At 34.3% G+C, this 12,264-nt stretch overlaps 1 protein-coding gene across 4 annotated transcripts in view; it reads left to right on the top strand.

The window, feature by feature from the left end:
• Positions 1 to 12,264, top strand: part of CDC73 (cell division cycle 73) — a 239,475-nt gene that overhangs the window by 78,168 nt on the left and 149,043 nt on the right. For all 4 annotated transcript variants that reach the window (XR_014146573.1, XM_081825154.1, XM_081825155.1 and 1 more), the window contains exons 11-13: positions 1,481 to 1,538; positions 8,136 to 8,171; positions 8,612 to 8,699. Coding sequence is in view for 3 of the 4 variants with exons in the window: in XM_081825154.1 (XP_081681280.1) it covers positions 1,481 to 1,538; positions 8,136 to 8,171; positions 8,612 to 8,699 (182 nt within the window). In the remaining variant the exon portion in view is untranslated. The remainder of the gene's footprint in view (positions 1 to 1,480; positions 1,539 to 8,135; positions 8,172 to 8,611; positions 8,700 to 12,264) is intronic.

Raw genomic sequence — 12,264 nt, 5'->3', positions numbered from 1 at the left:
GGGTTCTGGAGGGGATGGGGGTAGGAGGATGGGTTAGCCTGGTGATGGGTATTAAAGAGGGCACGTTCTGTATGGAGCACTGGGTGTTACACACAAACAATGAATCATGGAACACTACCTCAAAAACTAGTGATGTAATGTATGGGGATTAACAACAATAAAAAAATAAAAAAAAAAGGGGGCTTTGATTTGGATCCAGCTAACCTTATAGTCAAATGTAGACAGAAAGATACCTGCATATGTGTGTGCTCCTTGTTCTTCTTCCTGTCTCATTTATTTTTTCTGTTTCTGTGTGTACCTAAGTCATATTCCATGACTCAGTGTTTACATATAAGGATTTCTAGGTAATATGGGTAATGTTTATTTTATTTTTGTGTTTATTATATAATATCTAGTTGACTCCTCTTTATGCAGGAACATGGGATGGAAAGCTAAAATGTCTTTAATTGATTTAGCTATTTATTTAAAAAAAAAAAAAACTGTGGTATAACCTACCATTCCAAATTTTTACTCTGCAGAATCTCAAGTTCTGAAGAGAATGTAATATGGTTAAAATTAACATTATTTAACAGTATTTCTTTAGAAATGTTTCTGTGATTCTAATACTGATTTTTATTATTACGGATTTATGTAACTTCCCTGATAGTTATCAAATTTCATTCAGTTGAGTACAACTAGAATATTATTCTAGTTGTTTTGAAATTTACATTTGTAGCTTTTTTTTTTCATTTGTAGCTTTCTGTTAAGTGTGAATATGATTGAAACTGTTATACTAAAGACAGCTTTTTGAGTATCTTAAGCATTTCAGAGGCATCTACTCCTGAATGTATAATTGATATATTTCAATACTTAGCATATTTTTTCTGTATATTACATGCTTAGTAATTAGTTGAGATTGTTATTTAGTTAAAATTTTTAACCACTCTTAAATGTAACACATCTCGTCTTTTTAAATGTGATTATTTCCCTGAATATTTTAAAGGCATTTAATCTGAAATGTTTGTGGAATTTTTTAATGCACTCCAAAGTAACATCATTTACATCTTTCTGATGTGAGATTATGTATCATTTATTCATTTTGAGACTGTTTAATGGAAAAAAGATTGACTTGATTTTAAAATGGGTAATAACGTTTAAGCAAATATTAAAATTGTCAACAATTAAGCAAATCATTAAATATTTGAAAAATGTTACATGCTTACAATAACTACTGTATGGTAACAGTTTAAATTCATTTTCTACTAAATATTCCTATTATTACCTCATGACCAATAGCATAAAAGATAAGGGAGGTGTTTTTGTTTTTTGTGCTTTTGTGTGTGTGTGTGTGTGTGTGTTTAATGCTTAGGATCATAGGATGTTCAGTGGAGGGACTGATTGAGAGACAAGGAGATACGGAATTTCTTTGCAGTAATTAAATGGACGTGTTTATTATGTAAAGGAATTCTAACATCATGTGTCAATTTTTATTCTTTTAAAGGAAGGTGCATCGGCCCGTAAGACTCAGGCTCCTGCGGCACAGCCAGTACCAAGACCAGGTAAAATACAAAACTTTGGGGGATTTTTTGTTGTTTTTTTAATGGTCACAATGAAATTTTTTTTGATATGTACAGTGCTTTGAAGGAATTGAAATTTTACTTTAAAGTATTTACAAAGTAATATAGGAACATTTACTTGAACAAATAGGTAGAGTTGAAGAACTAAAGAAAATTTTTTAGAAAATGTTTTTAAGATCTTAGAAAAATGTTTTATAAAGCTATGTATATGGGCACCTGGGTGGCTCAGTTGGTTAAGTGACTGCCTTCGACTCAGGTCATGATCCCGGAGTCCTGGGATCGAGTCCCACATCGGGCTCCCGGCTCAGCAGGGAGCCTGCTTCTCCCTCTGACCCTATCCCCTCTCATGCTGTTTTCCTCTCTCGCTCTCTCTCAAATAAATAAATAAAATCTTTAAAAAAAAAAAAAAAAAAGCTATGTATATGTACACATCTCTCACCACTTCTTGTTTGAGAGTACATATGGATGTGATTTTTCCTCCCCTGTTGGAAGCACAACACCATAATTTTAATAGACTGTTGGCAGCTTTGATGCTTAGAATTTCAGATGTGTTTGTTCTTGAGCATATAAGATTCTGTAATCAGTTTTGTAAAATGTGTGGTAAGCATAGGGATTATTGAAGTTATTTTGGAAATATTTTTCTTCCCTCTTCGTAGTTCCTAAAAAGGTTGATCTTTTATAAATGCATGTAGATACCAACAATATGTTCATTTTAAGTGTTTTGGGTTTGATTTTGGTGTTTTTACATTTAGTATAATTATAGTGTTAGGCTATACCATGTGTCTTTTTTACCTCATCAGTGGTATTGAATATGGCTATGAAGAAAATGAAAAGGATTGGAAAGGCACAGGCAAGAATTTAATTGGGTGATCAGCCTCTTAAATTTGGCAGTATCAATAGTGTAGATTTGGATGTGTTTTTATTCATAGTATGTTTACACGCTAACTCTAAAATTATGTAAATTATACATATTAAATATTTCTGGAAGCACTTTAGAAATATGATATTAAGAATATATGTGGCTTATATTGGAATGATTTTATATTGGAATGTGTCCTGGATCCATACATCTGGATTTTGACATGACTAGTATTTTCTTTTCTTTTCTTTCCTTTCCCTTCCTTTCCTTTCCTTTCCTTCTTCCTTTCCTTTCCTTACCACAGTGGATCTGTGTGGAATCTTTATCATTCCTGTTTTTGAGGATGAGTGGAGAAGAGGAGTGCTTCATTGTCCATGTGTTAAATTTGGAGCACATTGGATAAATTTATTTCAGATAGCAGGACTGTGGGACTGTTTTTTAAGTAGAGAGGACCTTACCAGAAGCCATTGTAAGAGTATAAGGAAGAACAATTAAATTCAGTAAATATTAGTTGAATGCCTTCCATGTATGTACAAGGTGCCAGAAACTAGGAAAAGCTCAGAAGGAGTTCTTTTAGGAAGGAAGAAAAAGTGAAGGCAGTAGGAATTGCCAGACTCAGTTGGGCCCAAAAAATACAACCTGTGAAATAGAGGGATATTGTAGAGGCAGCTGAATGATTGATACAGAATTGTTTTTCTGTAAGGGAGGGATGGGAGGCTATAGTTGGTCAGTCTAAAGAGGATCACATTAGAAATTCAGAAATGGTGTAAAAGGGGAGAAATCACCACTGGAGGTTTCTAAACCCACTTTTGTGTTGTGTAATGTAAAATTGTCATTTCACGTTTTCTCAAAATCATTTGGCAGACAAGGAAAGGTGTAGGGGGAGACACTAATATCTAAATAAACCAGGTTGTTCAAATGTACCGTGTGATAAAATGGAAGTTAAGGGAGCTGGATTCTACCAGCCAGTTTTGTGACCTTGGGGAAGATCATATGTAAACTAAGGAGTGCTGTGTCTTTTCAACTCTTAATATTCTATTATTCTTTTTCAATTGTTCTACCAAGGTACACTGGCAATTAAACTGATTGAAATTAATGTGAATTAATATCTCAGAACAAATATTCTGATCCCCATCCATGTGAGATCCCCTCTTCCTTTTCCACAAGTTTTTAGCACTCATTTATGAATAAAAACTGATTTTAGTGGATATTAAGCAGTTTGTCATCTTTGTCTTGATTAGTGAATTTTTCTTTTGCTGTAGAAATGTTTATTGTATTTGCTTATGGGATGCTGCCCAATTTCAAAGAGATTGTGTAATATATGACATGTTCACTTATGTTATCTTTTCAAAATTGAAAAAAATATGAATGCTCAAACCTGTCTGACAGTGTAATGTTACAGATGAGAGATTATGCATTTATAACTGCTATTTGTAGGTAGAGTCCAAATGAGGGACTGAACCACCATTTTGTTTACCTCTTCATTGGGGTAACTCAAATATGGAGTTCCATTATTGATTAATTTTTCCTTTTTATTATTCTTTCACCACATTTTTATCTAGCACTAACTGTGTCAGGCAAGTCCCTGGGTAAATTTGATATTTGAAAGTGTCTGCAGTTATTCCCAACTTCTAAACATTCATTTAGAGAATGTAACTAACAAAAAGCACATGTTTTTCAGTGGATTAGGAAGGATAAGCCTTTGGTAAGCCATAGTCCTGTACTTTACTGTCATTTTCTTTCTAGATTAAATCTCTTTCACATATCCCAGCTTCCTATCTCTTTCTCATGCATATACAGTGCATACTTCTCCAGCTTTAATTTTTTACTTTTATTTCATAGATTGCCTGAAATGGGTGGGTGGACTACAGCTCTAGTTTATCTGCTTTACATATAAGATTGAGAGAGAGAGAATTAGCCCCTTGTATATTTTATTTATTTATTACTTATTTATTTAATTTTTAAAATATTTTCTTTATTTGAGAGAGAGGGAGTGAGAGAGATCAGGAGCAGGTTGGAAGGGTAGGGGGAGAAGCAGACTCCCTGCTGAGCAGGGAACCCGATGCAGGACTCGATCCCAGGACCCTGAGATCATGACCAAGTCGAAGGTGGACGCTTAACCGACCGAGCCACCCAGATGCCCCACCCTTTGTATATTTTAAAAAGATTGTGCTGGTTCTAGTATCTCATTCCATAGTTTTACATCTATGCACTGATGATTTTCAAATTTGTATCTCCAAATCAGACATCTCTTCTTATCTCTGATATCTTATATAAACTGTCTGTTTAACATTTGGATATGCCATAGGTATCTTAAAACTGATGTAAAACCTTTGTTCCCTGATGTTTTATCCCAGGTGTCTTCTTCATGAATAAATGGCACCTCTGTTTCTTGAGCAAAAAAGTTCAGGAGTTATTCTTCATTATTCACTTTTCACATATGCTTATTGCTCTCATCTAATAGGTCAGTGACTTCTGTCAAATTTACCTTTTCTGTGTTTCAAATTTGTCTTTTTATCTCTACTACCACAACTTAAGTCTAAACCATTATCATTTCTCTAGACCAGTGCTTCCTGAAGTGTTAGTCCATGACCTATTTCTGGCTTCCAACAAGATACATATAGAAATTGAGAATACAATACTGTCACAACATCCAAGTGCATGATCATTTTCTAATAATTCATTGTTACTGCATTTTATTCACTTGACCTTGGATTGGAAATTTAAAATAGTAAAAAAAACACCCTCCTATCTTTACAACTAATTTGAGTAGCACCACCGTGGACTGTTGTTAATAGTCCTAACTGAGCTTTCTGCTTTCATGCTTGTCCCCTTTTGATTCCTTATCTAAATCTATTGTTTTTCCTTTACAGAAGATGTGACATGAAAATCAAATTATGTCACTTTCTGGCTTAAAAGTTACAGGGTTTTCCAGTGGCACTTAAATGCAAATTTAACGTTGCCTAGAAAGCCTTACGTGAATTGGTTCTTGAATATATTTTTAATCTCATTTCCTGCCACTCTTTCTTTTGTCCCTGTAGTCTATACATTTGCAGTTCCTTAATCACAGCAGCTTCTTTCTGTCTTTGGCATTTGCTCACATTCCTACCTCTAACCTGGGCTATTCCTCCACTATTCCTTGCAAATTGGCTCCTTTTCATCCTTTAAATTTCAGCTTAAATGCCACTTTCTTTGAGAGGCTTTCTCTAAGCATTCTATCCAAAGGACACTTTTCTCTCAGTATACACGCCTTTTGTTCCTTAACATTACATGTTCAAATTTGTTATATGTGTTTGTATGCTTGCTTATTTATGGTCTGACTCCCCTACTTAACTGAAGGGTTTTGAGGGCAGGGACTATTTCTGTTTTATTTATAATAATAAGAGGGGCTTCTGCATAAGGCTCTGAATATTTAAGTGAAGACTGTAATTATATTAGAAATCAAACATAGCAATCAATAATAATTACTTACCAGCTTGGTAAATTTTTAGTCATGGAATTTGCTGAAGGTAGTGGTAGTGTTACTAGAAGTAGTAGCATTTAGGATCACCTAGAGCCACGGGGTTCGCTGAATATTAAATATGGGCCAAGACCTGATTAAGGACTTAACCAGCATTGTTGTTTTTAAGATTCTCATAACAGTTTCAAGATGTAGACACTATTATTACTGTTTTATAGTTGAGGACAACTGAGACTGAATGGTCTATCAGTTCAGTTTGCCAGGGTAATTTGCCTAGGAAGTGGCAAAATGGAGATAGTAATTGAGATCGTCTGAGTACAGATTCTTGCTCTTAATCATTTGCCATATGGACTGGTGTTATTCTGCCCTTTCCTCCCCTCTCCCACTAAATCAAGCTTAGTATAGTGTGTTTGTCGTCGTGTCTGTGCCTTGGTCCTTACTTAACCAGGGAACCTATTTATATTCTTTTGTAATTACTTTTTACTAAGTCTCTAAATTTTAATATGTGTGCTTTTATATTTTGTCTTTTTCTTACATGGGGTCTTCTCATCCTTGAATTTAGTGAATCTTTTCCTAAATTCCTGAGCCCACTGTGGGCTGCTTTAACCAAACCAGTGGTGTTTCAGGCAAAGATTTCTTTTTTGTTGTTCCCCTTACTTATTTTCTTAGCAAGTCCTATCTCCTGTTTATCCAAATCTATCCATCCTGTCATTACTTTATCCCTCCAACAAACACCAAATACTTACTGAGAATGTATTATATTCCAAATGATGCTATCGAGCTAATCAGGTGTTTCCATGAGTCCTATTTCTAAAAATGATTTAAGAAAGCTTTAGTGTTTTTTTCCTTAGCAAGAAGAGAGAGATGAAAACACTATAATAAATATGTATGTGTGTGAACTTGTATTTATATATATTTTTCTCTGCTTTGTGACTGGAAGAGTCATACTGTTGGACTCCATAAAATTTTATCACAATAGGTAGCTATACAAAGGAGTACACAGTATTAAGTTAAACTGTAGCATTTCACTGCTTTAAAAAAGAACACGTTCCAAAAATGAATATATCCCTTTAAAAATGGTAATCTGTTTTTAACAACTGATGTTGAGTTAGAATTTTAAATCTCCTAGAATTTTTATTTTTGTGATTTAAGAAAATGGAAATTTTAATACAGTACATGACACATAGGAAGCAGTCAATAAATATTGTACATGTAAAATCTGAAAATTGAATGTACAGCATTTTTAAATTCTAAAATTTATTAATCTTGAACCAGGCTGGTGTTGCTGTTATTTTGCCAGCAAATATTTCTGTGAATTATAAAGTCTATTATATAGACAAATAATGAAAAGATGAATATTTGTGTTTTTATAACATACATTCACAATTTTTTAATTTAAATTCAATTAGCCAACATATAATACATCATTAGTTTCAGATGTAAAGTTCAATAATTCATCAGCTACATATAACACCCAGTGTTCATCACATCACGTGCCCTCAATGCCCATCACCCAATTACCCCATCCCTCCACCCACCTCCCCTACATTCACAATTACTAATAATATGGGCAACTGGGGGCGCCTGGGTGGCTTAGTCAGTTGAGTGTTGGACTCTCAGCACTGACTCTGTTTCAGATTCTCTCTCCCTCTGCCTCCTGGTCTCGCTGTCTCCCTCCCTCCTCTCTCAAATAAATAAATAAAATCTTAAAAAAAATAATATGGGCAATTCAAAATAATATAGACCTTCACATGACTCATTGCCTGTAATGTTGTCTTCTAATGAACAAAGATCATATGAAAAGAGAGAGAAAAATGGTAAGAAATATTTTAGGTCTTAGTTCCCAATAATGCCTTTCTTTTCCCTCCCAAATAGTTAAGCACATTTCCTCCTTCCAGCCTTTCCCGCCATTGTTATATGTTTTTGCATTTACTACATTGGCTGTTAGTTAATTAAGAAACTATTTGCTTCTTTTGCTAGACTTTAATATCCATTAATGTAGATACTCAGAGTCTAGCAATGTAGTTATATCCGCTTTGTTACAATAGATTGTTGAATAATGATAAGGCATTTTAGTATTTTTGTGAAACAGAGAAATAAATTGAGAAGATTGATATCATTTGAGAAGATTGCAATATATTTTAAAATTTTTTAACTAGTCATATGTAATTTAAATTTTTAGGCCTTAGTTGCTTTGTAAATTTGAAAATAAGAATGTGATTTTGTAACACTCAATTTCTTTTTTTCCTCTCTTTAACAGTTTCTCAAGCAAGACCTCCCCCAAATCAGAAGAAAGGTGAGGTTGTGCGTATGATTTTAAACTTATTTTAAAAAGTAAAAGTAGGGGCACCTGGCTGTCTCAGTCGGAAGAGCATGTGACTCTTGATCTCAACATCATGAATTCGAGCCCCATGTTGGGTGTAGAGATTACTTAAATAAAGATAAAACTTAAAAAAAAAATTTAAAAATAAAAAGTAAAAGTGAATAAGCCAAATTAAAAACGAAGGCTAATATCTTGCTTGTGCAGTTATATCAGATGTTTGTGCATGGTATCCATTCTGATTAATCAGTACTCAGGTCATACTGATTACTAAATATTTTGAATATCACTGTTGACTTAAAATATTTCTTTAGCTCAAGGGAGTTAGGATTACAAATTTATCAATTGCAAAAGTAACTATTTCTTTTAATAATAATAACAACATATTTGCTACCTTTATAATTTTGTCTTTACAGGATCTCGAACACCCATTATCATAATTCCTGCAGCTACCACCTCTTTAATAACCATGCTTAATGCAAAGGACCTTCTACAGGACCTGAAGTAAGTAATTTGTTAAACTCTTGTTTTCACTGGATATGGAGATATCTTTGAGAATTAGTAGTTAAGAATTTGGTATTCCTTATTTGGAGAAAACAATTTCAGTTTCTGTGCTGTAGGCTTTGTATAGATAGTCTCAAGTATAATTTTCAAAGCAAAGTACAGAGTACTTGAACAATGTAGGGGTTTAAGGTGCTGATCCCCAGCACAATCAAAAATTTACATACAGCTTTTGACTCCTGCAGAAACTTAACTCCTAATAGCCTAATGTTGATGGACACCTTACTGATAATATGTTACATATAACATAACAGTCAATTAACACATATTTTGTATCTCATATGTATTGTATACTATTCTGTACAATAAAGTAAGCTAGAGAAAAGAATGTTAAAAAAATCACAAGGAAGAGAAAATACACTTACATTATTGTATTTTTATAAAGAGATTTTATTTATTTATTTGAGAGAGTGAGCAAGCATGAGCCAGGTGGGGGCGAGGGCAGAGAGAAAAGGAGAAGCAGACTCCCTGCTGATCAGGGAGCCTGATTCGGGGCTCAATCCCAGGACCCTGGGACCATGACCTGAGTTGAAGACATATGCTAACCGACTGAGCCAACAGGCACCCAAGTACTGTGTTGCATTTATTGGAAAAAAAACAAAACCAAACCAAAAATCCATGTATAAGTGGACTCATGCAGTTTAAACCAGTGTTGTTCAGGGGTCTACTGTATATTCTTTTCTCTTTGGATTCTTTAGGGAAAGTTACAGAAATTTTTGGCAAAAGTTCTAATGAAAAGGATACTATTATGTTTATTTTTAATATGAGTTGTTTTGTTTTGACTTTTTCCTAAAGAGCTTGAGGGAAGTTCTAAAATTCCAGTTCTCTCCCTCTCCCCTTCTCCAAGTTCTAGTTGAGGAATGGGAAAAGTGATAAGAACTTCTGTATATATTATTTACCCTGGGTGTAGGAGGTGGTGGAGGTTGGGAATATAGTTTTTTAACCTAGACGTTAGTAAAATTTAGTTGAAGTTAAAATGAAACCTATATCCTATGTTAAAATTTCCAGATACTTAGCTTCCAGAAATTTTTTTTTTATTGAGGTATAATTGACATAACATTGTTATTAGTTCCAGGTGTACAGTGTAAGGATTTAATATTTGTATATATTGCAGAATGATCACCACAGAAGTCCAGTTAACATCCATCACCATACATAGTTGGAAAATTTTTTTCTTGTGACAGCTTTAAAAATCCATTCTCCTAACTACTTTCAAATATGCAATGCAGTATTATTAACAGTAGTCAGTGTGTTGTACTTTAAATCCCTATGACGTATTTATTTGATAAATAGAAATGTGTACCATATTCATTTGTAACTGGAATTTTGTACCTGAAATTTTTAGTCTTTCTCTTCCTTTCTCATTTTCTGTTTAAAATGAATATAGTCACGGTTACACTCAAATTGTTCTAATAAACACACATCATGATGTGTACAAAATTAATCTCTCCCCACCTAGCCAGCTTCAGACTTAAAATTTAAGTATTTTCAAGAAGTATTTATCTTTATGTTAGTTAATATGAGTAGGTGTGCCACTTTTAGAGATCATGATTACTTTTTAAATCTTTATACTTCTTGTATTGGCTGTCATTTACAGAAGAAAAATAGCAATGTTAAAATTGTTTTAAATAACTTTCAATGATATGTACATTAGTAAGGCTCAAAATGAGCCATGGTTAGGTGATTTTCAGAATGATGTCAAGTTTATGAACATTATTACTAGCATGGCAAATAATAAGTGCTTTTGCTAGTGATTTCTGGATGTCTGTTTTGCTCATGACAGAAGGATATCTGCTATGCTTTCCTCTCATTTTAAATTTCATATGCCAGATTCTCATGATTTATTTGTTCTATTGGTGTTGTATTGTTTGCATCTGTGAATTGTGGGTGGACCTTGTTCTAAGTCATTACACTTTTATGGGAGTATATATATTAACTTAAATTAACTGTCTTCTTTCATTAAAAACTGAAAAGTGTGTGTGTGGACATGGCCCTGTGTGCATGTATGTCTGCACGGGGAGGGGGGTGCATGTGTTTTTAGCCTCCTTGCTCAGGTAGGCTATGCTTGTCTCCTTTTTAACAAGTTCCTTTTCTCCTTTTTAACAAGTTCCTTTTCTCTTTGCCTGTGTAGTACTAGACTTAATAAAATACAATAATTTTATTTTTTTTAGATTTTATTTATTTGTTAGAGAGAGAGGGGAGCACAAGGGAGCACAAGCAGGGGAGTGGCAGGCAGAGGGAGAAGCAGGCTCCCTACTTCCCTACTGAGCAGGGAGCCTGATGTGGGGCTCGATCCCACGACCCTTGGATCATGACCTGAGCTGAAGGTAGATGCTTAACCAACTGAGCCACCCAGGCATCCCCAAATACAATAATTTTAATAAAATATTTTCAAGGGGAAAATTTGTTTTCCCTCTTCCCATACAGGCCCATGAGTTAAGACAAGAGAATAATTTCTAACATTTATTGCAGAATTCACGTATTTTAAGTGTAGTAAAATGCTATTTTGAAGAAACAGTGGTCACCCTATCCTGTAGTGTTTCTCAATTAATTTTTTTTTTCAGTCATGCTGATTATTAAAATGGGTGAATTGTTTACAGACTCACTTAAACACTGCTGGATATTTAGCATTTTAAAGATAGTTCATTCTGCTTTTCATCAGGTAGGTGAAAGAAAATGGAAGAACCCAACATATATACTACATAATGTTTTACAGGGTAAGAGTGGTGTTGTGGTCATTAGTTGGAGAGAAGGGGCTTAAAGGTATTCTGTTATAACCTTTTCCTAGTATTTGGTACTCTGTTATGGTACTTCTTATTAAATAGGGGTTGTCAGATTGTCCAGTTACCTTATGTAATTAGTGATTAAATCTTGGCATTTGTTATGGATTTGGACTTTTGCTCCCTAAGCTTTAATTATTTGAAGAAATTCTGAATTGAAGACTATCCCTTACGTACAGAATGATTTTATAAATTTGCTTTTGTTGGATGCTATAGGGATATGACAAGTCTAAAGTTGATTTTTATTTTTTTATTTTTATTTTTCATTATTTTTAAAGATTTTACTTATTTATTTGAGAGAGAGAGCATGAGTGGGGGTGGGAGGAGAGGCAGAGGGAGAGGGCAAAGTAGGCTCCCCACTGAACAGGGATGCCAGAGCACAGGGATGGATCCCAGGACCCCCAGGATCATGACCTGAGCTGAAGGCAGATACTTAACCAACTGAACCACCCAAGCACCCCTTAAAGTTGATTTTTATGTTAAATTCTCAATTCAAGGATTTCTGGTCCGCCAGCATAGCATAAATTCAAATTCAGAACAGACCAGAGTGACATTGGGGTAGGCCCTTGGTTGACAAATTATCGAGGACTCCTTTTCCTCCCCTACTCTAGAGCCAGATCAAGATGGATACACTTCCTTAGAACTTAATTGCAATCCCCCTCCCCCCCCCAGTTCATCCTTTTGTTGATTGTTTATCTCTTGTAAGATTCCAGGTCTAGTTTCTTTGT

Source organism: Leptonychotes weddellii, chromosome 6 (assembly GCF_054177405.1).
Source record: "Leptonychotes weddellii isolate Sample4059 chromosome 6, ASM5417740v2, whole genome shotgun sequence".
In the NCBI taxonomy this organism is placed as follows: Eukaryota; Metazoa; Chordata; class Mammalia; order Carnivora; family Phocidae; genus Leptonychotes; species Leptonychotes weddellii.
The sequence above is the reverse complement of the archived record's forward strand: the minus strand, read 5'-3'. Positions and strand labels throughout refer to the sequence as shown.